General features: G+C 37.9%; 1 protein-coding gene across 1 annotated transcript in view; it reads right to left on the bottom strand.

The window, feature by feature from the left end:
- TBX20 (T-box transcription factor 20) overlaps positions 1–27,969 on the bottom strand; it is a 57,098-nt gene that overhangs the window by 16,073 nt on the left and 13,056 nt on the right. Inside the window, exons 5-6 of the mRNA XM_006734092.3 lie at positions 27,668–27,826; positions 19,658–19,734 (exon numbers count right to left, since the gene is read on the bottom strand). Of these exons, the coding sequence (XP_006734155.1) occupies positions 19,658–19,734; positions 27,668–27,826 (236 nt within the window). The remainder of the gene's footprint in view (positions 1–19,657; positions 19,735–27,667; positions 27,827–27,969) is intronic.

Genomic DNA, 27,969 nt, shown 5'->3' with positions numbered 1-27,969 from the left:
TTGATCCTGCCAAAATGTTCATACCTGTTTGAAGTCACTGTTCAAACTCTAGATAAGCAAAACCAACACACTCTATCAGTATTGGAACTGATCGCTGGTTTGTCTGTCTCTGAAACCAGAGGGCAAATTTCTCAGCGTTCAAAAAGCAAAACCTTCCTTTTCTCCTTTTTCCTTTGCACCACTATACCTAATACATTCCTCTTTCATTGTACTTACTAGATTGATCACAATCATGTGTTGACATGACTGTCTCTACCACTATGCTGTTGGCCTTTGAACAAGGAGGGGACAATACTTAATCTAGGCAGTGATTCTCAAGCTTTAGTGTGTGTTATGGACTGAATGTCTGTGTCTCCCACAAAATTCACATGTTGACATCTTAACTCCCAAAGGGATGCAAGCAGGAGGCAGGGCCTTTGGTAGACAATTAGGTCTTGAGGGTGGAGTGCTACTACATGGGATTAGTGCCCTTATAAGAGGAGACAGGAGAGCTTGCTTTGGCCTTCTGCTTTCCATCCATGTGAGGACACACTGAGATGAGCCAGGAAGCAGGCCCTTATCAAACACAGACTCTGCCAGCTTCCAGAACCGTGAGCAATAAAGGTGTATGGTTTAAGCCACTCAGTCTGTGGCATTATTATTATAGCAGCCCAAACAGACGAGGACAGCGTGCATCAGAATTACCTGATGGTGGACTTGTCAAAACATAGACTGGGGAGCTCCCCCCTTGAGTTTCTGATTCAGTAGGTCTGAGGTATGGCCTGAGAACGTGACCTCCTGGGTGTTTCAAGGGCATGCCGATGCTGCTGACACAGAGACCACACTTGGAGAACCACTGCCCTCGTGTCATGGTTACAAGTCTGTTTGCTGGCACCTGCTTAGCTTGAATCCTAGCTCTGCCACTTGAGAGTTGTGTGCCTGTGGGCAAATTACTTCACTTCTCCATGCCTCAGTTTTCTCATCTGTAAAATGAGAATATTAATAGGGTCTAGCTCTTAAGGCCATTATTGAGATTCAATGAATTAATACACACGGAGAGTGTATATTGGTACCTGGGATATAATAAGCATTCAATAAATGTTTATAGATAAAATTAAATTCTTGCTGTTATCATTGAGTATCAAGATCATGTGTTCCTAAAGCTGGTTACAGAATCATGACCATTTTAGATGAAATTAGGACTTCCAGTCACTCTAACTTGCCAGGCTTCATTTAAACCATCCTACACTATGCATGACAGGGAGAAAATTAAATAGGATTTCAATTTACATTCTAACTTTCTCTCCTAAATACAGGCCTGGAAAAAAACTGTTTAGGGAGAAAATGTCAAATCCATTAAAATAATTTATAAGAAACAAAATATTTAAAGTTGTTCTTGCTCATCAATTTGTTCAAGTTTACGTCGTACTCCTGGGCCTTTGTAAATAACTCCTTGTCACAATATTTTCCCAAAGATTTATGCAGATAATGTTATAAATTACTGGAAGACAATATATCAATATGTGTAGCTTCCACAAAGTACTTAATAAATGAAAACTTTAGATAATACAACCTGAGATGTATTATAAATCATTAATTTTAATTTGAAAACTGAAATATATAATACAATCCATTTTGGAAAAGCAAAATAACTAATTTTTTTAGAAGCTTTTAGACTTCAGTTTATTATTATTTATTTCACTTAATCCTACTGGTTTTTCTTTTCAGTAGTAATATATATTTCTGGTTTTCTATTATCATTAGCAATTTAAATAAGTAAACTGGACCACTGGGGGTGGGGGGAGCTACTATGTTTAGTTTCTAAGTCTTAGAGCTGTGGCAACTAGAAGAAAGCTCTCAAGCAAAGTACAGATTGCTCAGCCTCTAAATAAACTTTAGTAAATTGTGAGGTAGGGAACAAATGTCCTTCATACACAGAAAGACACAAGCAGGAGGAAAAAAAAGGAGGAGGACAATTTACAAGTATAAGCCAATTGTGAATAACTCTGCTACTCTACCTACCTGACTTACTGATTTGTTTAACACTACTTTGTAAAATAAATGCTTCCTCTTATAAGCTGTGAATAAATGAGTTAACATTTTTAGTGCAGAAACACAGCTTGCTAGTTAAAGGAATATTGCAGTGACTGTAAATTGAAAAAAAATTAATTCTGTTAAAAGCCATCCCTTCCTTTTTGAGATTGTTATCAACAGATTATTTTACTTTATTCAACTAATAGATTTTATTTAAAAGCAGACTTTAATCCAGTTACTAAACAAAATTGCTTTCCTTTTATGCATGCAGGCTCTTATTCTAAGTCTCTTCTTTAGAGATGATTTAAAAAAGTGTTTCTTTCCTAAGAAGCTGTGTGATCGGATTCCTTATCTGGATCTGGGTTTTGATTTCTTCTATAAAATGAGGATGTGGTAGGCAGCTGGTGGGCGGGATTAGATAATCTCTAAGATTCATATGGTGCTAATGATTTATGAATCCTTAAATATATAAAAAGGAAAAATTAAAAATAGCTATTTTGAAAAAGTCCAGTACTAGTTGTAAAGAACCCTGGGTTCTAACCCCCACATTTACTAACTGTGACCTGAGCAAATCACTTACAGTCTCTGGGTCCTCGTTGCTTCAATGGTATAATGATAGATAAATTGGATGGCTCCCCAAGTCATTCCAGCCTCAAAATACATACTTCCTAGAAAGCGTGGCTTCAGTGTTTTTTTTGGAAGTTTAACCGCAAAATGTCAAGGCACACTTCAGTATGAACAATATAATTTAAAATATTTTTCTTATGCTTTAATCTGTACTTAAGAAAGAACTATATGCCAATAATTAAAAATAAAGTCATTTTCATTTATACAAGATTGGAGTATTGTATGTTGCTCAATAATCTCAGAGATAAAATTCAGTTTTTAACACTTTGATTTCTGTCTCTTCATTCTGAGCAACATCACATTCCTGGGGTATGTCCCTCCAAGCAGAGGTGATACAGAGGTCTTCTGTCCTCCCCTATCGCAGAAGCCCTGGCCTGCTCTGTGGCTCCTGTCACAGAAAGTGGGTCCCAGGGGAACACTGTGGGTCACTGGGAGCAGGGGCAGCTCCAAAGGGCAGAGACTGTCATTATTAGCTTTTGCCATTTGCTATCTTTAGTATGTGTATTTGCAAGTAGCTTGCCTCTTATATAGTCACTGCCTTTAATAGTCAAGGAACGGTTTTTGGTTTGGTTTGGTTTGGTTTTAGCAGACTTCATTGAAATTATATTTCAGTTTTACATCATTACAGACACTGCATAATCTACTTTGTAAGAGTCTCCGTAATGCTCAAGTATCACTGTAATCATGAAACATTAAGGGAATTAGCAAACTTTATGACCCATAACTATTTACTATTTCTCTATTCACTGGGCGGAAGTTTAATCTACTTATTTTTTCAGCTAGTATAGTCCCCTCCTCCCAATATACATACTTCTCTCCTTTGCCTAAATCTTTTCTGCTGGTTATACCTATCTCCAAAGATAGGATGTAAGAGTGATATGAGAATTTATGTTGTTGGCTATCTGGGCAACAATTATTAGGCTCGACTAACTACTTCACGAAATGCATGACTTCGGGAGCCCTGAATGTCAGAGTTTTCTTTTTTCCAAAGCTAGCCCAAATGCTTAGAAGAAAGCCCACATATCAGCAGATACCCTGAGAAGGGGAAAGTGAAGATGGAGAGGAAAGATGAGCTAAGTGCACAAAGAAGTCTCACTCTAGACCAAACCTCAAGAAAAAGATAACTACTATGTCCAATGAGATGTCCTTCAACAGACGAATGGGTAAAGAAGATGTGGTTCATTTATACAATGGATTATTACTCAGCTATCAGAAAGGATGAATACCTACCATTTGCATCGACACGGATGGAACTGGAGGGGATTACGCTAAGTGAAATAAGTCAAGCAGAGAAAGACAATTATCATATGGTTTACTCATATGTGGAACATAAGGAATAGCACAGAGGACCACAGGGGAAGGGAGGGAAAACTGAATGGGAGGAAATCAGAGAGGGAGACAAACCATGAGAGACTCTGGACTCCAGAAACAAACTGAGGGTTACAGAAGGGAGGGGAATGGGGGGACGGGGTAACTGGGTGATGGGTATTAAGGAGGGCACGTGTTGTGATGAGTACTGGGTGTTATATGCAACTAATGAATTGTTGAACACTACATCAAAAACTAATGATGTACTATATATTGCCTAATTGAACATATTAATATAAAAAAAAACAAAGGTAGAGGAGAATTTTTAAAGAAATACCTGTACTATCAGACATCTGGAGAGAGTATTGAGCATGCCATCCATTCTGCTCTACCACGGAGTCCATCAAAATGATGCAAGTGCCAGGTGTCTGGAGGAGACCCATGATGTAGAGAAGGAAAATCCACATAATCCTCACATTCCACTGCACCCATGAATTTCCACCTCTCTGCCTCTAAAGTTATCAGCAGAGCTTCTGATAATTCAAAAATGATTCCACTGGGAAGCTTACTAGACTTTAGTGTAGGGAGAGACTTAGTTTGTACTCCAACAACTACTCATTATAAGGAAGCACGAGGTACAAGGGGAGCAAATGAGTAACATTTCAGAGGACTGATGCCACCTTCTTTCCATCCCTTAATGACACCTATGAGTGAAGGAAACAGGGACACAACAAGTCCAGGTAATCCTCTTCTGGGAACTAAGGATCGCCCTTGGTCCTTTGATCAAGGACAATAAGAACAAAGGAAAAACAAGGAAATCTTTTGGTCATTCCAGATAAAAGACTACATCACTTAAATAGGAAAGAATATTAGGATGCCATCAGAGAGTGACAGCCACACTTTACATCAGGACACAGTAACAACATAGTTAAGATATGGCAGGAAAGAAAACGTGAGGCAAGGATTGCCTATCAAGTCAAACTGACTTTTGCAAATAAAAGCCCAAGCTGTCATGTTCAGGCAAAAGGCAAGGAATATTGGCCCCACAAGCTTTCTTGAGGCATCTAGCAGAAAATGAGCTTCAGAAAACCAAAATGACTAGGGAGAAAATGACATAGGATGCATCAGTGGCCATTAAATCTGTATTTACTTGAAAAACTAAGATTAAACCATGGTGATAAGAAAGTACACGTAGGGGTCCCTGGGGGGGTTCAGTCGGTTAAGTGTCTGCCTTCGGCTCAGGTCACCATCTTGGGGTCCTGGGATGGAGCCCCTCATCGGGCTCCCTGCTCAGCGGAGAGTCTGCCTCTCCCTCTCCCACTCCCCCTGCTTGTATTCCCTCTCTCACTGTCTCTCACTGTCTCTGTCAAATAAATAAATAAAATCTTTAAAAAAAAATAAAGAGTACCTGTGTGATGAGTCTATACTCTGACAACGTAAATCAAGTACAATTCTCAAGAATGGGAGGAGGATGGGGAGGGAAGATGATAAGTAGAATAAGATTGTCGGTCATCTGTATTTATTAACTGAGATTAAAGGGTTATGTCTTCAAATGCTTAAAAACAGGAAAAGGGGGGGGGAGAAAAAAAGAAGTTACTAGTTAATTTCAATTCTGCTCATAGGAGGGGACTTACAGAAAATTAGAAACGGGGGACTAGGAGTTTTTAAAAGACATTAGTGTAAAGGAAAACAGAGTAAGAGTACAAACCTTGCTAGATACCAAAAAATAATAGTACAAAAAAAGGTTGCTAATAAGATAGACCACATAGTAAGAGATTACATAAAAGACTTATTTATCTATTTAAATATAACAAAACAATACAACAGAACAACTGAATTCAAACATATTAATATGTACATTACATATATATTATATATATTTTATACTTACATAGTATATATGTACAACACATAATATTAATGTACACTGTCATGTGAAAAAAAATGAGGTAGAAAATGTATAGAGTGTGTTAACATTTAAGATAAAGAGGAAAAGAATATATAAATATGTATCTGCTTATATCAAAAAACATACTGGAAGGATAAACAGTCCTTTTTTTTTAAATGGTTGCTTATAGGAGAAGGAAGACATAGGGTGGAGGGGATTAGGAGAGAATCTTGACATCTTTGAATAAGCCATGTTCTGTAGATCTGTCTTGAAACCACGTAAATAATTTATTAAATAATCATGTAAGAAAATTACATTTTTTAATGTAAAAAAACCCAAAAAACACAATAAAACAGATGAACCTAAATGTATATCACTGGGTAATAAGCATAACTACATAGAGAAATGCTTCCAAATGACTTTAGAATACTTTAGTAATGAACTAAGGAAAAAGAAACTAAATGAACTAAAAACGAACACCCTAGTAGAATCTACACTAAGGACAAAAAGAACCACAAAAAGATTTTCAGCTATTTTTAGTTGCCACATTGTTGGGGGTATGTAATTCACGTATCATGAGATTGCTGTGGATCTATGCACTGTGAGATAAAGCAAATGAGTAATGACAGAACAGTCTATCATTCCCCGTTTTAGTGAGGGCTGCATTCTCAGCCTGAGAGAAGAGATACAGCTGTAAGGTCTAAGAGGTTGCATAAAAGCCCTGAATTTAAATGGAAAGTGTTCATCTGAACTCCTGTTGGATTTTATCTTCAAAGTACGCACGCACACGCACACCCCCTTCAAACTGAAAGCTTAGGTGGAGAGGTGGTGGCTCACATTTTACTTATTTGAAATTTGAGTACCTGCTTCTTATGCATTTCAAGTATGTTACTTTGCCATTTTAAAATGCAAATCTGAAAAATACTAGAAAAAGTATTTTCTAATTCCCTCACAATAAACCAGATGATGTTTTAGGAGTCTTTCTAACACCTGCTTTCCCCAAATCCTTTCATATTGTTCTCTGAAGACCCTGAAAGTTCCTAGTGCTCAGAGAGAAAAAAAAAAAAATTACAGCCTGTTTTCCAATTATTCATCACAGTTAAGGTACAAGATTAGAAAATGGATAAAAGTAACATAGATAATTGAGATCTGCAGTCTGGGTTGTATGCATGTCTGGGTTGTTACTTTGTTGCCCTACTCTGTCATCTTTCTTTGGCTTGAACTACAGGTGCTGAAATGACCCTAAGAGGATGCCTCAACTACCACTGAAAAGACAGGAAGGATAAGGTGTTGGCAGAGATCACTTCTCGCCAGCTTTGTCAACAAGCTCAAAATGAAATTCTGAGTTTCTTCATTTTAACCCAGAAAGAGGAAAAAAATCATCCTGTGGACGTAAAATTGCTGGGTTGGAGTTTTCCTTGCTGTTAAGTATTTCCATGGCCCCTTCAAGCTCTCGGCCAGGAATCAGCAAACTTCTTCTAAAAAGGCCAGACGGTAAATGTTTAAAGCTTCACATGTTTTATGGTCTCCGCCAGATACACTCCGCTCTGTCACTCTAGCAGGAAAACAGCCACGTGCAATACATGAATTGAAAAAACGTGCCTGTCATCCAATAAAACTCTATTTATAGACAATAAAATTTAATTTCATATTATTTTTGTATGTCACAAAGCGTTACTTTTATATTTTTTTCCAACCATTTAAAAATGTAAAAGACCATTCTTACCTCGTGGACTCTACCAAACAGGCAGCAGCCAGCAGTTTGCCATCCCTGCTCTAAGCTACTTACCTGCTTAGAGATGGGCCCCACTGGCCCTGCGCTGCTCCCCACCACCTTACGGCCTCAGAAACTCCACAAGCCAGCTAAGAGCGGTGTTAGAACCAAACACTACTTTCTTTTTAACACCGTACGTCATCATGAAAGATCTAGAAATTATCCATAAACTATGAACCTCTTTAGCAAAGTTGCCAAAACATTTGCTCCTCTATGGCTTGATGCAGATAAAACTTCTATCAATTCCCAGAATATTAGATTTGCAACTTTCCTGGAGTTTCCCTCCTCATCTAAATTAATAGAGTGGCTTTGAGCTCTGAGCAAAAAGACCTGAGTCCTACTGGGCTTGTGTCCAAATTTCATGTGTTTGAAAGTTTTATTCAATGCCAGGGGATTTTAAACTTATTTTATTGAGACTTTCAGTACAAATCCTGAATGAATAAGGTGAGATAAGCCTATGTATTGAATTCTCTGTCCCAGTGACATGACTGAGAAAACAAGAGAAACTCAGGAAATCAGGTAGAATTCCAATAGCACACTTAGATATTTTAGCCACAAACAGGAGAGGAGTGAGGGAAGCATCAAGCAGTGTGCCCAGTCATCACTGTACAAGGGAGAAAGCTAGCTGGGGAGGGAATAAATGAAAAGGCCTCCGTCAAAACTTCACCTAAACCCCACCGTGGAGCAGCGGAGATTAATAATAAAGGCAGGTCTTTGAGTCGCTGACTGGGAGCAGATTATCACGCCGCTGGAGGCGAGGACTAAGGAATCCCACCACAGTGCTCTCAGCCAGCACAGCGTGGTTATGGTATACTGAAGGCTGTGAGTCCAGGACTATGGCTAGCTCTGGAGCAGGGCTGCAAGGCTGCTCTGTCTGGCTGGAAGGGAGTGTGGTGGAGCTGATTTCCAGCTGCTGAGGCCAACTGAGAGAGGAGGTTGGTCACTGCACAATGAAAACTCCCTTTCCAAGACTATGTCCACCCACCTGCCACAACTCCCGACCCCGAACAGAGTCATTATATTTCCACAGTGGCAAATTATAATAAATTTAAATTATCACCCCATTCTTGGGTCTGCACCTGAAAGATTTAACAAAGATCCACATGCTTTTATTCAAAATTAATCTCAACTTCGAACACTAAGCAAACAGACATCCCATTCTATAGATGACCTGGGGAAAAGTAATTGGACATTAACAAAACATTCAGCAATTCAAAAGAAGAAAACTAATTTTATGTATTTATTTATTTTTTAAGATTTTATTTATTTATTCGGCAGAGAGAGAGAGAGAGAGAGCACAAGCAGGCAGAGTGGCAGGCAGAGGGAAAGGGAGCAGGCTCTCTGCTGAGCAGGGAGCCGGACGTGGGGCTCGATCCCAGGACCCCAGGATCATGACCTGAGCCGAAGGCAGCCGCTTAACCGACTGAGCCACCCAGGCGCCCCAGAAGAAAACTAATTTTAAAAAGCAGAACAAGTGTTGTCTTTGGAAACAGACTTGTTTCAAGAAACAGAGAGAGAGATTTTAAGTCTCTAATTTATATTTTCAAATTTGCAGCAAGATTTAATATCCTGTATTAACAAAGCAGGTACTCACTAACAGGCATGAAAAGGAAACCATCTGGATGGGAAAGTATACTCAGAAATGACAAAGTAATAATCACCACATCCTAAAAGAACTCGGTACCCAGAACACTGGATGCCACAGGAAACAAAATCAACAAGTTAGAAGTCTTACACAAGAAATTGTCCCAACACCAGAGTAAGAAGTTAAGGAGATGAGGGACGCCTGGGTGGCTCAGTCATTAGGCGTCTGCCTTCGGCTCAGGTCATGATCCCAGGGTCCTGGGATCGAGCCCCGCATCGGGCTCCCTGCTCAGCGGGAAGCTTGCTTCTCCCTCTCCCACTCCCCCTGCTTGTGTTCCCTCTCTCGCTGTGTCTCTCTCTGTCAAATAAATAAATAAAATCTTTAAAAAAAAAAAAAAAAGAAGTTAAGGAGATGAAAATTATTGAATAGATAAGAGAAACAGGGAATAGATTCAGGAGATGCCACATATGTATAATAGGAGTTTTAGAAGGTCTGAGTAGAGCAGACCACTTAGAAGCAAAAAGAGAAGGCGATAAAGAATGAGAAGAAAATTTGCCTGAGCTGAAAAACAACTTGAGTTTTCAATTTAAAGCATTTAAAGAGGCAATACTAATTTTCACAAATCTACAACTGGACAGATACTGGCACAATTTCTCAATTTCAAAGAAAATTTTCTAAAAGCATTCTATCCAGGCAGAAAAAAGGTAAGTTTCCAAAAAAGGGAAGGCTATGGCACCCACTTCTATTCCACAGTATTCAAAAGCCAGGTGGCAAAGGACAGCTGAAAGAGTTCTGAGGGAAAAGACTGTGACCATAATGGCAGCAGATCCTCTTGGATAAGCAAGAATTCATAAAGAAAAGGAGCCATATAGCCTCCCCTGGCCAATTACTTAACATTTACCAATAACTGAGAGTAAAGTCAGAACACAATTCCAAACATTGGAGAGACTCGAGAAATGAGCAGTATACAATGAAATGACTAGAATTCAATCTAAAAGATTATAGTTGATGCACTGTGATCCTTACAAAAGAATTTTGAAAAAGATAAAGAAGATACATGAATAAAAATCTGGATTTAAAATCCCAAATTATTTAAACCAAAATTAAGGGTTGAAGGAAGGATAGTAGAAAGAAGAATCATATACTAAATATCTCCTATTTTACAAGAAAAGAAAGTGTATAGTTTCTGACAATAACAGAGATATCAATTTTACAATTATGTCTTTTAGAGTTTGAAAGCATAATTATTAAAAAAATACAACATTAGAGAAAGGACTTTGGTTTCAGACAAACTAAAGTGGGTGTGAGGCTCATCTCACACACAAATTGTGTGAATAAAGTATCAGTCCCTCTAAACTTTGCTATCTCTTCTACCAAATAGGGACAATAATGTTCTTTATTATAGGATTATTTCGACGAGTGACTAAAATCAAGTGTGTAAAGCATACAGCCCATTGCCTGACAAAAACTTGATAAATACAACAAAAGACAAGAAGAGAAAATAAAATGTAAAGTAAATAGCTGAATTAAACAGAGAGCAGAAATACCAAACATATCAGTTATTACAATACTGGGAGATGGATTACACTTCTCTATTAAAACACAAAGACCGTCAGACAAAATTTTTAAAACTACAGATACTCTGTAGTTACAGAGTATCTTTAAAACTATGGGTTTTAAGGGCACCTGGGTGGCTCAGTCGTTAAGCGTCTGCCTTCAGCTCAGGTCATGATCCCAGGGTCCTGGGATCAAGCCCCACATCAGGCTCCCGGCTCAGTGGGAAGCCTGCTTCTCCCTCTCCCACTCCCTCTGCTTGCATTCCCTCTCTTGCTGTCTCTCTGTCAAATGAAGAAATAAAGTCTTTAAAAAAAAAAACAAACTATGGCTTTTAAGATACTGTAGATACACATCATTATTTACTCAACAAATAATGTGAGTGTTTACTATTTACCAGCCACTATTCTATTATCTAGGGATATAGTAGGAAACAAAACACAAAGGGCACCTGGGTGGCTCAGTCGGTTAAGTGTCTGTCTTTGGCTCAAGTCATGATCCCAGAGTCCTGGGATGGAGGCCCACATCAGGCTCCCTGCTCAGGGGGAAGTCTGCTTCTCCCTTTCCCTCTACCCCTCCTCCCACTCGTGCACTCTCATGCATGCTCTCTCTCTCAAACAAATCTTTAAAAAAAAAAAAGACAAAGCCTCAGACCCATTCAGATTTGAAGGCAGCACATTCCTGGCAGAGGGTAAAAGTAAGTATAAAGGCCCTAAGGCGAACATGGGCCTGGGTATGCTGAGAGAAAAGTGAGCAAGAGAAAGAAAGGTACAAGAGTTTGGAGACAGACCTGAGAAGGCTGGGGTCAGATTCCACAGGTCCTTTCAAGCCATGTCTGAACTGGGATTTTACCATCATTGAGAAGGTGAGTCATTTGAGAGCTCTGAGCAAGAGTGATGCGGTCCAACTTCCTTTCTTTGACAAGATCATTCTGACTGGTGTACTCGAAATGGATTTAAGGGCGGTAAGAGTAGAGGTAGAAATATCAATTAGGAAATTAATGTAACAATCTAGGAAAGAGATGATAGTATCGCAGATAAGGGTGGTACCAGTGGAGATGATAAGAAGTAGTTGGATTCCTCTGAACAGTTTGAAGGATTAGCTGACTGTTTGGATGTGGAAAATGAAAGAAAAAGAGGAGCCAAGGGTGACTGCCAGCCTTTTGGCCAGAGCAATGGGAAGGATGCAGCAGTCTGCAGCACCAATGGGAAGATTAAGGGAAGAGCAGATGTGGAAGAGTATGATTGGGCATCCCTGTTCCAGATATGTGAAATCTGAGGTACCAGAGGGGAGAGGGAAGAGTAAAAGAAATAGCCAGTCAGATCTTTGACTCTGAGAGGCCAGAAGCAGAGATGTAAATCTGATAGTGATTAGCATATAATGGCATGAAACTGGGTCAAATTACCCAGGTAGTAGGTACAGACTGAGAAAAAGAGGTCCCAGGACCAAGGCCCAGAACACATCACTGTCTAAAGATGGAGGACAAGAGGAAGAACCAACCAGCGTAGGGGAGGAAAGAACGGCCAATGGAGTAGAATAAAAACCAGAAGAGTGAGAGGTCTTGGAAGCCAGGTGGAAACTAGGAGAGAATAAACAGCAGTGTCAAACCTGACTGACAGGCCAAGGAGGATGAGGACTGAGACTGACCATTGGATTTAAAAATGCAGAGGTCACCGGTGACCTGGACAAGGGTGGAATGGTGGCAAAGGGAATGAAAGTCTGAAAGGCAGGGTAGGAAAGACAAAGGGAAGAGAATACACACAACTCTTAAGCAGCTTTACTTTGAGAAGGAGCAGAAAAACTGAAAGAGTAGTAATTGAAGAGACAAGTGGGATCAAGAGAAGGTTGTTTTTACCTTCATGAAAGAAATGTCAGGATATTTGATGATGCAAGAGAGAGGGGGGTATACTGCTGTAGTGACGGAGATTTTTAAAAATTAAAAGGCAAATAAAGCAAGAATTGAAAATGCATAGCAATATAAGACTAGGCAAAGTAGAATCCAAGACAAAAAGCATTAAATGGGATAGAAGTTAATATATATTTACTGAAACACTATGGAACTTAAGTAGTTAAATAAGACTTCCCCATAAGAGTACTGCACCCAGATGAATTTATGGGCAAGACTGTAAAATCACTTCCTTGCTATTTAAACTGATCCAGACAATAAAAAGAAGGAACATATTTCAATTCATTTGAACAAACTAGCAGAAACCTGATACCAAAAACTGACAGAAAAGGAAAGAATAAACAATGTCAAATCTGTTACAAAGATTGATAAAAAGTCTTAAATAAAATACAAATAAATTAAATCCAGCAATGTATTATAAGAAAACCAGATAAAATCCAGACAGGATTTATTCCAAGAATAAATGGATAGTTCAACATAGACACTATGAGTATAATTAATATTATTATTTTAAAGTAGAAAAATAATTAAAATTGTCTCAGATGTTAAAAGAGCATTAAATATAAATTCAACTAATATTCAGGATAACAAAAAATTCTTTAGGCATAGAAGGGTATTGCCTCAATATGATAAAGAATATCCTCCTGAAACCCATAGCCAGTGAAAATCATATATGATGACCAAACATTAGAGGCATTGTTAAGTAAGTCAAGAACAAGAGAAAAATGCCAACTATCATCATTACTTTTCAATAGCATCCTGGAAAATTTTAAGTCAGTGTAATAAAACAAGGAAAAGACATTTTTAAAAGCATAGCTATTAGAAAGAAAAAGATAAAATTATCATTTTTTGCAAATTATATAGCAATCTAACTGGATAACTCAAGAGACTAAAAGGAAAAACTACTAAAACTATTCTTTTGAAGTTCAGTAAAATGGCAGTATGCCAAAGACATATAGAAATCAATAGCTTTTTACAGACTAAACTAGGTAGATTTCTAATTAAAAATTCTACTTTCAAAAGCAAGCTCTCTCCTCCCAAAAACTCTCTAGTATAGTACTATTCAATACAAAGGTAGTGTGAGCCATATATGTAATTTTAAATAGTCTAGATGTCACATTTTAAAAAAAATAGGTGAAATTAATTTTAATATATTTAACCCAACATATGTCCAAAATATTATTTTTACATCTAAAAATATTTTAAAACTATTCTTGAGATATTTTCATTCTTCAAAATCATGGGGTTTGTTTTTTTGTACTTAACAGCACATCTCAGTGCGGAAAAGCCACATTTCAGGTCCTCACTAGCCATCTGTGGGCAGTGGCTATTTATTAAATTGGACAGTGTAGCTCTAGTAGACTTAGCTATGAGCCCAAGAAAATATGGGCAGGACTTACAAACTTGAAAATATCAAAACTTCTAAAGAACATAAGAAGACATTTCAATAAAAGGACAAACATGACATATTCCTAGAAGGAAATTCCAATACTATAAAGATACCAATTTTCTCCCCCAAATTACTGTATGAATTGAACCTAAGCCCAGTCAAAATTTCAATGACTTTTTTGGGAAGACTTGACAAAATGATTCCAAAGGCTGGAAGCATAAATGTCAAAGAATATCAAGAAAATTTGAAAATAACAAGTAAAAAGGTTTGGGGTTTGCCATATCAGATATCTAAGTATCATCAAATATTTATATATTTTATCAGTTTACAAAAATTAATACTGGAAGATCAATAAAGAGACTACAAAACTACCACAGACAAAAACTTAGTATATGATAGGGGGAATTATAAATAAATAGGAAAGGAATATGCTAGTACATACATGGTATTGGAACCACTTATAAAAAATATACAGTTTCAGAGGTACAGGTCTGTGATTCAACAGTCTCACACAATTCACAGCGCTCAGCATAGCACATACCCTCCCCAATGTCTATCACTCTGAAACAAATAATACATTATAGGTTAAAAAAAGAAAAGAAGACAGTAGGAAAGGAAAAATGAAGGGGGGGAAATCGGAGGGGGAGACCAACCATGAGAGACTATGGACTCTGAGAAACAAACTGAGGGTTCTAGAGGGGAGGGGGGTGGGAGGATGGGTTAGCCTGGTGGTGGGTATTAAAGAGGGCACATATTGAATGGAGCACTGGGTGTTATACACGAACAATGAATCACGGAACACTACATCAAAAACTAAGGAGGTAATGTATGGGGATTAACATAACATAATAAAATTTTAAAAATGTAAAATAAAAAAAATATACAGTGACATGTCTATTTTATATCTCATACCAAAATAAATACTGTATGAGTTTTTAAATAAAAAATTAGAAAGCAGTAAAATGACAGAAATCTGTACTTGAATATTTACATATTTATAGAGTTTTGGAGTAGGGAACCTCTTTTTTTTTTTTTTTTAAAGATTTTGTTTTTATTTATTTGACAGAGAGAGACAGAGCGAGAGAGCAAACACAAGCAGGGGGAGTAGGAGAGGGAGAAGCAGGCTTCCCCGTGGAGCAGGGAGCCCGATGCGGGGCTCGATCCCAGGACCCTGGGATCACGACCTGAGCCGAAGGCAGACGCTTAATGACTGAGCCACCCAGGTGCCCCGGGAACCTCTTCTTAAGATAGAAATCATAAAGTAAAACAGATTTGGTGATAAAATATTCTGTTTATCAAAAACATACATAAAAAGCTAATTTCAAACTGACAAAATGGTTCCAATATAAATAAACAATAAAAATACTAATATAAGTAGCTTATATGGATCAATAAAAGAAAAGATAAACAATTCAAAAGAAAAAAAAAAGAGCTAATGACATAAACAGGCCAATTTACAAAAGAAAAAGTACACATTTTCACCTATCAAATTGGCAAAGATGAAAAGATGGTGATTATGTTTGACAAGGGTACAAGAAATGGGTATTCGTGACCATGCCATGGACAATCATTCTTGAGGGAAACTTGGCAGTTTGTATGAAAAACCTTAAAAACATGTATTATCTTTCCCTTTATATGAAGTATCTAAACTAGACAAATTCATAGAGACAGAAAGTAGAACAGACATTACCAGGGGCTGGGGAAGGAGGAATAGGGAGTTACTGTTTAATGAGTACAAGTTTTCTATTTAGGATGATGGAAACATTCCGGAAATGTAAAATGGTGATGGTTGCACAACACTGTGAATATACTTAACCCCACTGAACTGTTTACTTAAAAATGATTAAAATGGCAAATTATGTTGCATACGTTACCATGATTTTTTAAAATTCCATTGCATGGCCATACACATTTATTAAACCATTTTTCTATTAGTGAATATTTAGGTCTTTCCCAAATTTTTAACAATAAAAACAACATTATGAATAAAAAAAGTATATCCCCTTCTGCCCCCGGGTCCTGTCCTCATGCTTTAATAAAACCACCATTTTGCACCAAAAAAATAAAATAAAATAAAAATAAAAAAGTATATCCCTAGATCCAGCATTTTTATTTGTTAGTATTTATCCTATGGTAATAATGAAGAGCATGAGTTAAGATATATATTTTCCTCCTAGCACTGTTTGTAATAATAAAAAGTGGGAAACCTAAATAACTAATATATAGGATTGGTCAAATAAGTGATCGGACACAGTGGAAAATTGGGCAGCCATTAAAAAGTATACTATAGTCATATATCTATTGATATTAAGGGGAAATGATTAAAAATATATGTGTGTAAACCTTAAAGGAAGTAAATGTTCGTACATGCATAAGAAAGTACCTGGAAGAATATATAAGTCTTTGCCAGTGGTTATCTCTGAGTGAATGGAATTTGTTACTTATTTATGCTCTTTTTCTTACTTGTTAGATTTTTCTGCAATGAGCATGAACTCTCTCTGGGGAAGAAAAAAAAAACAAAAAACCTAACAAAAGAAAATTTTGAAGAAATCATTAAAAAACTCTCCTAGTTATTTTTCCTTTCTCAAAAGTAACACTGTGCTTTCCCTTACTGTACAAAGTGCCCTCCCTCCCCCCACCAAAAAAAGAAAACACCAACTAACAGTCTGTTTATTATTATCTGACAGACCAGTAGGTAATTCTTTCTCTGAACTAAATAATTATGAATTCGGTGATATTAAGAAATTCCTTCGGGCTTTTGGTTTGCTTCTAAGCTGTCCATTATAGGTATATGTGCAAAGCGTCTGATGAAAATGCTTTCTACTTTTGCTAATGAGATGGTTTTCCTTTTACAAATGAAGGAGATGCTGTCACTGAAGAGTAAGGCTACACACGGAGCATGGGAGACGAATATTCAAGTGTCTGAACAGAACCCATTAAAATGAGAGCAGGAAAACTGTAATGCCTTATACGGTATCCCAAAAGCTTGTGCAATTGTAGAAGAAATAAAACACTGAGTTTGGAGGTGTAAGGCAAACAGATCCAGTCCCAAAAGCATTTTTGTTTGGGTGTCCCACACCAAAGTTGTAAATCTAGAACAGGAAACTTGAAATCATTAAGGTCACATATTTATAACATCACATTCAATTAGGTTAGAAAAGTGTAATTTCTGTCATCATGTCATAAAAAGATGTGTTTTTGTCTCAGATCTCTTATAAGGAAAAGTCCCCTATATTGTTACAGATAGGGCTGTTTTCAATCAGTTACAAGGAGCAATTCAATTACTAGATGGTTTAGTGCAGTAACTGACTCCAGACTAATTTAATTTCTTTAGGTCTCTAAAGATCAATTGATCTGATTTGACCCATCCCCAAAGGCTGTTTAGGGAAAATTCAGACTTAAATACCTGGAAATGAAATCCAAAACCTTGGCCAATTTCACACTAGTTAGGTCATCCTGCAAACTTTCAGCTGGTCACAGAAGATGCTCTCTTCGCCCTCAGACCATTGAAAGCTACTCAGTTTCATGGACGTGTGAGTGCTCCCCACATCAGGATGTTTATTCAATAAGTGGAAAAATGTGCCTGCATGCATTATCAAATCTGCTGTTCCAAAGGGCAGTGAGGCTGGGGACTCGTATCTCGTGAGCACACGTGCAAATAAGGGGCTATTTTTACTCTAGGAGTAGTTTATTAAGACTATTAGAAGTACACTTAGATGGGGCAAAAAATAATAATTATTTCACATTTTTAGATTTATAAAGTGTTTCATAAATGTCACCTTACTTGGCTCTCATAATAAACTTTTGAAGGAGCAGGGTTATTTTTCCCATCTTCTAGATAAGGAAACAGAGGCTGGGAGACTACTCCAGGATCATTCAGCCAGTACAAGGCAGAGCTGGGACTCTAACCCATGAGTTTGTCTCCCGGTATATCATGCTCACCTCCTGATCTGAGATAGAAGATAAGGTACACACTATAAAAACACACCACTGCTGTCCCACTGAGCCACTGTCTTCATTCTTACCTGCTACCTGACTGAAATGAAGAAGTTCACTTCTAATCCCACCTGTATACATCCAGTTGGAGTCACTGCTTCTGGCTCTCCAGAAATAAGAGATGAAAAAGGTCATGCCTGAATGAAAGCAGCCTTTGTAAATGGACTTATTTGTCACCCACACTGCTGATGCCACATTCTCACTGCCTTGGGTCTCAAGGCCTATCTGCTTGCCTATGTCCCACCTCATTGGAGAGCTATCCATTTGGTGTCTCTCTGCAGTCTGCAATCGACTTCCAACCACAAGCTCAAGTTTCCTTCCCTGATCTCAGCCCCCTCAACCACTTGTCAAGCTCTCCAGTGACTTAATTTCTCTCTTCTACTTGAATCCCACAGCACCTGCTCCACTTTCAGCCTCTCCTGCTGGCTTCTCTGCCTCCTCACTGAGCCTCTATAACTTTTCCTCCAAATCAAAACCCACTGTGCTCTGCTACTTGGGAGGGCTGAAGGAAGGATTAGATAGATATTGCTAAAATATGCAATGACCCCTTCAACTGCATTTCCAGGAAGGCTGGAGAGAAGTGCCGAGGTCAGGAGATGTGACCATGTGTTAGGTAACAAAGAGTGTGACAGAAATGTATAGCAGTTGGTGGGGAGGAAATCACACAAAGACCTGGAGGTAAAATACACCAGAGGTTCTGGTGGCTAGGGTACACCACCTGTCAAAGAAAGACTCTGGGCCACATAAAAGAAGAAGTACAGAAGATGAATAAGGTCTAAAGATCTAATGTATAACATATTGACTAGAGTTGATAACACTATTGTATAACTGAAATCTGCCAAGAAAGTAGAACTTAAATGTTCTCACACAAAAAAGAAGTACAGAAAGTTCCATAGTATGTGTAAGAGATACAAATAATCTGTTAGGTTCAAAAATCTTCTCCCTAAAAAACACATCATGTTTTTGACATTCCTATGGGCAAGCTCTGGATCTCAACGTAGTCATTACTCACCATGAAGATGATCTCACACTGTGTAAACCATTTTAATTAAGTAAAAAGTGGAGTAAGTTACAGGCCCGTGATTGTCACTTGTCTTCTTAAAGGTCCTGAGACCTGATGTCTCTCCTGTTAAATATGAGTAGTCTATGCCATATGTAAAATATGTGCCTTGAATTAAATGACATCTCCTTGCTTCAGAGTTCCAAACTACTCACATTCTTCAGGCTCGCTAATATGTCCACTTCAGAAGGCTAAGACTATCAAGATTCCATTTCTCTGCAGATTACCACCTAAGAGATGCAGCTTAATATCATCAAAAGGACTGAATCTTTGATAAGGAAGAAACCCTACTTTTTTACAGTTGAGTCAATGTCCTGACCAAAGAAACCACTTCCTTGGAAACAGCACGGGAACAGATGCAGGTGCAGCAGCTGTCAGAGCTTAAGCAGCTGCATGTCTACAGGGCTTCGAGGTGGAAGGGAAGGTGGGCTGGGGGGATCGGAGACTATCTACAGTAGGGTTATGGCATTTGGGCGTTGAAAGGAGTGTGTTCTTACAAACTCACTCTTCTCTTTATCTTATCTGGACAAAAAAGTAAACAGAAAATTCTCATTACCTCTCAATGTCAGTGAGCCTGGAGGAGTCCCGGAATCCTTTGGCAAAAGGGTTGCTATCTATTTTCAGCTTGGTTATCTGCAAAGGAATGAATGGGTAACAGAACAATATCATTTCCGAGGTCAAGGAAGCAAAATCAGAAATAAAGAGTTTGTTCATTTTCCATGCCGCCCCAAGAATACTTAATGTCTGTCAGGATCGTGAGAAGGGTGGAAAGTGAAAGAGAAGTTCACAGGAGGGATGATTCACAACCCAGTGGGACAGTTGGTCAGGGAGGGCTTCAGAGATGAGGGATTTGAGGACTGGCTGGTCCTAGAAAACAGCCCGAAGGTCAATGGATAGAGACAATTAGGGAGGGGGCCTTTTGTAAACAGTGTGGCTGCAAGGTGAAGAATTTAAGAGAGCAGTGAAAGGCTAGGGTTGCCCCGAGAATGGGAGAACTGTCTAGCAGACCAGCACTGGTAGGTAATGGGGAATACAAACAAAAATGTTGCCTCCTGCTGACTTGGCAGTATCATTTGTGAATCCTATGGGCATATATATATATATATATATATATATATATAACATAATGGAGAAGATAAAATGAACAATAATAGCTTCATGTTCAATACTGTACTGAAATACATGACATAAATACATGATATAAAGCTGTCAAAATATAAATTTACCCCTGCTCCCCTTCCATCTGACCAAATTAGAATCAACCAGTCTTTTGTTATCCTCCCACACAATGCTATTTATAGACTCTGTGCTTATATAAAAGAAAATATTCCCTAATAAGAATCATAGTCTGAAGGATTAAGTATGTAAGATGTGCTAGTCCATAATTCCCACAGTATTAATGTAAAAAGATCCATTAAATCATATGCGCTGTGCCTCCAAAGAAAGAGACATTAGGTTATGAAGCAAAAAATAAACACTGAATAAAAGATACTCGAGACTTGTAAAATTCCTGATTAGAGCCAAAAAGAACCCAGAAGGACCAAGACACAGGTAGTCACTATCTGAATTAGAACCATAGACACCTTTAAAAAAGAATCCTAGCTCACTGGCATCAGAACAAGAACCCACACTAATCTTTAGAGAGAGATGCACAAAATAGTCTTAGCCTGGAGAAAAGTTTATAAAGTTGAGGCATGTCCTCCTCATAAGCACTAAACACAACCATAGATTGCCTGAAATACTCTCTCACCAAAACACAACGTTTTCTCTGATCAGAGTGTTTCTGCTATTCATTTTAAATCATTAACACCTAAAGAATTGCCTTTTTCATTACAAAAGAAAGGCATTATTTCCCTTTTCGAATTGTCTAAATATGAGCTAACCAATGTACAAGCTGTAAAGAAGCTACTCATCTCACTTAAAATAGAACTTCCCACACTATCCTATCCAGAGACCCCCCTTTTCTGTCATGAACACTGACCAGTTATAAGATTGATTATTTGATAGTTTTAATTTCTAAGAGTGCATGACAGTGTCTCACAAATGCTCATTGTTAGCCTTTTCACTCTAGTGCAGCCAAAAAAAAAAAAAATTTACTAATTTCCTTTTCAGCTTAGTTAGTGGACATGATAAACAAGGAAGGAAGGAAGAAAACTGTTCTTAGTGAATAACAACAGCTAATTTAAATTTGCATATAAAGAAATACACAGGAACCTCAGAGGTTGCCTCTAATGTGTGGCCATCCAGAGTTTGTAGAGAACCTCCTCTAGCACACTGCCACCACGGTCATAGCCGTGGATTTCTCAAGGGTGAAGTCTGTTTCAGCCATCTTTCAGACTACGATTTAGTTCTGCAGGTCCATTTTCAGGATGCAGGAGAAAATTTTTATTTGTCTCAAATAAACCGTAAGCATCTTCTAAAGCACAAGCAATTAGTATGTCCTAAGATTATAAAACACCAACTAGATTTTTAAATCCTCAGACAGGAGCTGCATCTCTTTCTACTGAATAATTAAAAGTTAAAATGCCTTATATTTCTGAAGCGCTTTAGGTTCATGAAAGTGCTTTCAAATTAATTCATTGACAAATATTTAATGAGGAAGGATTACTTATTATGCACTATGCCAAGTGTTGGATGGTGCAGAGATAAAGAACACGTGGGCCCTGCCCTGATGGAGCTTCAAACTGCAAGGCACAAGCAGAGGGACACAGAGCTTACCAGAACTGAAGGTGACTTACATGCCACTAAAGAGGGTGACACCACATCCACTGCAGTGTTAGTGATTTAAGCGTGAAGCAAACCCAGATGAAAATTTCAAACTGAAACTGAGGTAGAACAATAAGTCTTCTTTCAAGCTCAATTCCTATAAGCTAATTAATAAAATGTAAAAGTGCATAGATAAAATGTAGAAGTGAAAGATAAAATTGCATGGAGACAGTGACAGAGGGATGCCTGGGTGGCTCAGTTGTTAAGCATCTGCCTTCAGCTCAGGTCATGATCCCAGGGTCCTGGGATCGAGCCCCGCATCGGGCTCCCTGCTCGGCGGGAAGGCTGCTTCTCCCTCTCCCACTCCCCCTGCTTGCGTTCCGTCTCTCGCTGTGTCTCTCTCTGTCAAATAAATAAAATCTTAAAAAAAAAAAAAAAAAGACAGTGGCAGATATCTGATGGAAAAAGTAATTTTGAAAGAAGTCCTTTTACAGCCACTCCTCTAAGACGTGAACTGTATCATTTTGTTTGAGTCTTTACAAACTAAAAGAATAGAAAGTATTATCTCTCTGTTGTAATGATTAAAGGACTTAAAGGACTTTTGATCTACTTGGCCCCTGTGAAAACTGTATTTGCTTTTCTTCATTATTTCCAAAAGGTAAAGACTATAGGTTCAGAATATGACGATTGTCATAAATACTCTCAGCAAGTGTGTGTTGTTCAAGCAGTATGTCACCATATTTACCATTACTGCCATAACTCTGAAGAAGTGAATTACATTCAACAAGTTTTCAGATGTCTTTGGAATTTTCTTTCATTATTAGAATTTTCTATTTCCAGTTTCTTTTTAGTCTCTTTTTCATGATACCCAGGCAGATCACTGGTAACTTTTTTTCTTTTTCTTCACATTTTGATATAACTTCAAACTATAGCAAAGTTTTGAGAATAGAATGAGGTACTCTCATACACCTAGATTCACCAGTTAGTTACAGCAATGATTTGACTTTAGTGTGCTAATTAGAAATGGAGCTTAAGACTTTCTCCATAGACCACTTTATCTAATTCCAGAGAAAATAACTGCTTTTGGAAGTTAAAGGAAATAAAGATGAATGGATGTCTAATTACTAAAATTGTAGGGGGGCCCTGGAGTAACACTACAATTTCGAACAGGTTTTATGGAGTACTGATTAGCAGCACAAGGACTGTGAGTTGAACTTCTTAATGCACCCACCATGCTCACTGTGCTATCACTAGTCTCTGAGTTTTCTGGGGTGTCAGCAGTAAGCACCCCCAGAAATGTTTGTGGAAGTTTGCTTCAAGGACAAGCGATGAGAAATAGGATTTCATCTTTTTACCAGTTATGGACTAGCAAAACTTCCTGAGTTTACCTAAATAACATTTCATTTTGCTTTCTAATTTTAAAATAAAATAATTTTTAAATAGCAAGATTTTAACATTCCAGGTAATCATGCATTTTTAAAAGGTCAGGCATAGATTTTACTCCATGGATATTTCAATGAAAACTGATAGTAACAGAGAAAGAAATTCATTTCTGAAGATACAGTTTTATATCCCTTTATACTATTTGGGATAACTGAAAAAGTTCTACATTTGCGAACTGATGAGAGAAAGGACCCAAGTTACAGACAGTGATCTCAGCTGGACCCTAATACAGAATCCCTGCCACTATGTGTAATGCTGTTGAACAATATCATCCATGTCAACGGTGAAACTGCAAAAGGATCCCCAAAGTAGCCAACTACCAAATATAATATGGTTAAAAAAATATATATATGAAACTACAGGTACAGCTTGTAACTCAAAAGCAACATGTAAAAGTAGCAACTTTTTTCATTTTGTGAGGAAAAAGCGTTACAGGGCAGCTCTGCGTGCTTAAGAAATCCCGCAGCTTTGTGTATATGCAAATAACTGACTAATTCAGGCCAAAACACGGCCACTGTTTTTTCACCTGTTATCTCAATAATATAGGACATAATGCATTTCTTAGCCAGAAAATTCACTCTTAACATCTCCTTTATCTATAGGTCACAAGTGTATGCAAAACCAGGGAGCAGATTTTGACACTGCCAGTGGCACTGAGGAGGGGGGACCTCTCCCAGTGGTCGTTATTCCATGTGATACCTCTGAACTCTGGACCCAGCTGGGGTGCCCAGCCACAAGGTGAAATTGGCCCCCAGAGCCCATTTCTCCAATTATCAGGAAAAGATCTGTCCAAAGGCATTTAAAAATGAAACCTGACCTACACTTCAACTCTACAGCAATGGCTGGCCCGCTCAAAAACAATGCATGACCTTTAAATCTGAAATTATAAGATAGTTTGTTGAAAGTGTAATGTATTTAGGTTTTATCTAATAATGTAAAGAAATGCAATCACTTCCTTGCAAAAAAAAAAAAAGAGAGAGAGAGAGAGAAAAATAGCAAAATATGCCCCATTTTCATTACTCACAAATAAAACTACCAGCCACAATAAATGAGAAGCTTTTTCACAAATTCTGTTGGAAACTGAATTGGGTTTTAATAGATATAAAAATAACAGTCTTGTCCAAAGTTTAAGAGATATGAAGGTGATCCTAAATGTGAACTTTTAAATCTTCCTCTCTTTCTGTTCTTTGCACATGGAAAAATTCTAATACGCTAAGTACATGTTTATTTCCTGTATATTTATTTTATTATATATCTGCTATAGGAAAATAGTACACAAGTAAGGTTACAGCTGTGAAAAAGTGGTAGATGTGGAGAGGCTTGAGAAAGAATCAAGGATAAGTTTAATTAAATGAGATATTCAGAAAAAATGTAGATAGTTTTTTTCTAAATTAAAAGTAATAAACCCAAGCCATGAATGTTAGTTGGATCCTAGTTCAAAGGGGGGAAAGGTTGTTGGTCCCTCCTGGAAATACTAATATGAAACTGAATTTTAGAAGATATTAAGGAATAACTCTTATTAATTTTCTTAGCTGTGAAAAAGACATTGTGCTTACAAAAATAATATTCTTATTGCCAGTATATACTTGTAGAAGTATTGACAGGTAAAGTATCATGATGTATGCTGCTTAGTTTCAAATGATTCAGGGAAGGAGAAAACTACATACACAGAGAAATAGGGCAGGTGAGGTCCAGGAAGGTCACCTTGGATGAGTTATTTAACCCCATGCCTCAATTTTCCCAGCTGTAAATGTAACAAACAAATACTGTTTGTTCCTATTTTATAATATCCTTGTGAAGATTAAATAAGACAATTCACTTTAAATGGTTCCCAGCACATAGTAAGTACACAAATATTAGCTATTATCACAATTATGTAGATAAAACTTCCTATTCCAGTGTACCATGACCTGAGAGGTCCTGCCAAGGTTTATCCAGGACTGCTCTTTCACCTATAAAACTAAATCTAAAGTTTCTTAGAAACTTTCCTTCAATTTTCTTCAGTCTGTAATTTTCATTTAAAAAAAAAAAAAAAACAATTTACCTATTCTTGCTTTGGTTTTCTTTACAGAGAATTTTGATAAAAGCAATGAAATTTTCACATGACAAGTTTCTGGTTTATTCTCAAACATCAGCAGACTTCTTGTAGAAGTACAAATCTAATGTCGTATAGTATAAAAGCTATAAATTCAAATCATGTAAAATGAATGTTTTAGGAATGTTCTCTGAATCTATATCTGTATTACATGTGTCCTCAAATAAAAACTGGGATAGTTGGTGTCAATGTTTCAGATTCTCAGTGAAACAGTATTAGGGTTTTACACCCCTGTAGGCTTCAATCTACACCCAACTTTTTAGCTTGGTCATTCTCTGAAAGTTTCTACTCTTGTGTTGTTGCCTTAGAGACAACCAAAAAAAAAAAAAAAATTTTTTTTTAAAGATTTTATTTATTTATTTGAGAGAGAGACAGAGAATGAGAGAGAGAGAGCATGAGGGAGGGAGGGTCAGAAGGAGAAGCAGACTCCCTGCTGAGCAGGGAGCCCGATGCAGGACTCGATCCCAGGAGTCCAGGATCATGACCTGAGCCGAAGGCAGGTGCTTAACCAAATGAGCCACCCAGGCGCCCGACAACCAAAAAGTTTTAATACTTTGCTTTTACTTTAAGATGATTAGTATGATTTGTGCCTTCATTTAGCTCATTAAAAAAAATGTGCCACTAACATTTTAAAATCCAAAAAAGTGACACTTTTGTCACTTTGAACACTCCAGAGACAGTCCGATAGTCGCCATATGCCTTATTTATAGGGTGCCTGACAGTTTCCAAAGGCATGTTTACACACAGCACCACATGTGATCCTCACAGGAATGCCCAAGATGTTCTGGGCAGTTCTTAGCTCCAGTTAACAGGTAAGGAAAACAGCAGTGGTGAAGTAAAATCTACTCCAAGTCATACAGAAATTATAGGTGCTTATGCCTTACAGACACACATCCACTCCTGCCTCTTGCTCACATTCCTTCCCTGGGCTCCTATTTCCTCATTTGTGTAGGGCTACCTGAGCTCTCAGCTTCACCTTCTTACTTTTCTCAAGAGACACAACACCATATCTCCTCTGGCTGACCTATCCCACTCTGGCCTCTGAACCATCTATCAGGCATCACCTTACAATTACTCATTCAGAACCCAAAATATAACAATGTCAAAACAAGAAGAGGGCAATAGTCCTGGCTACCCTAAAACTAACCAAATAAAGGCAAGCTACAAAGACCTAGAGGGGCCACAAACAACCAAATTTCCCAAGTAAACTGAATGAGTTCCTTTTTTTTTTTTTTAAATATCGTGGTTTTTTTTTTTTTAAAGATTTTTTATTTATTTATATGACAGAGACACAGCGAGAGAGGGAACACAAGCAGGTGGAGCGGGAGAGGGAGAAGCAGGCTTCCCTCCGAGCAGGGAGCCCGATGCGGGGCTCGATCCCAGGACCCTGGGATCATGACCTGAGCCGAAGGCAGACACCTAACGACTGAGCCACCCAGGCGCCCCTGAATGAGTTCCTTTTACTGAAGTATATCAGAGGAATTCTATTTCTGGTCCTTCCTGACTGTGAAAAGTTACTATCCTCTCTTTGCTTCAGCTTCCTCACTACAGAATATTCCTATTACCCCCAGTCTTCAAGGTTATGCTGACCATGAAAGAATAAAATATATGGGGAAGTACTGACCAGCACCCAGCCCTCAGTAAGACTTTGATAGTTATTAATTGAGTTGGATTAAACCTTATGGATGAAGAAATGCATAAACTTGAAATGTGATATACATCAAAAAGTAGAAACTATAAAACTCAATATTATAAATTAGATATCTTGAAGTTGATTAAATACACACTGCTTACATGCTATAGTTTATTATCTAAAGAGGCATTTAAAAAATCCTTCTACTAGAATTACCTTAAATTACAGCTGAATAAGCTTCACAAAATTTCTGAAGTATCAGTAGTCTGGGTAGTTGGCTGGAATATGTGTGTTAATTTCACAGAAAAACTGAATCTCTAAATTTTGTGAAGCAATGAGTGTGTGGTTATATACATCATGAGGCTCTACCAGAAGGAGAAAAAGAAGCAGGTGATTTTCTCAAGAAGAAAATTTGAGAAGTCAGATGCGGCAGATCTGGGTGGGAGAGTGGGCAATGAACAACTGACCAAGAGTATAAAGATTCTAGAAAAGATGGTATAATACAGACCTTAATAACCTTGAGCCATGGTCACTCAACATGCTTAGAGGTTCTGCGGCTGATACTCAATAGCACTCACCAAAGTGAACTTCGATTTTGAGTACTGGTATAGCCCTTCTCTCCAAGAAAATGAAAGAAGCTCCTAAATCTTTTCCTTATGTAGGAAATGAATGGTGAATGTTGAACTCACCAGTTGATTCTGGTAGGCAGTGACTGCTGTGAAAACGGTCTCTGGGAAGATGAATGTTCTGAATTCTTCAGACTTCAGATTGAGCAACGAGGCTGTGTGGTCTTTCTTCTTAATGATGTGCACCCGTGGCTGGTACTTGTGCATTGAGTTCAAAATTATCTATGATGAAGAGATGGGAAGTACTGAATTTTAAGTATTCATATTGCTAAACAGGCCAAAGTTCAATGAGGCAAAGAAAGAACCACAAGATCTCAGCTTTGAATTCAAGTTTTAAGATTAGGATATACCCTTTCCATTCACAA

This window comes from Leptonychotes weddellii, chromosome 12, assembly GCF_054177405.1.
Source record: "Leptonychotes weddellii isolate Sample4059 chromosome 12, ASM5417740v2, whole genome shotgun sequence".
Taxonomy (NCBI): Eukaryota; Metazoa; Chordata; class Mammalia; order Carnivora; family Phocidae; genus Leptonychotes; species Leptonychotes weddellii.
The sequence above is the reverse complement of the archived record's forward strand: the minus strand, read 5'-3'. Positions and strand labels throughout refer to the sequence as shown.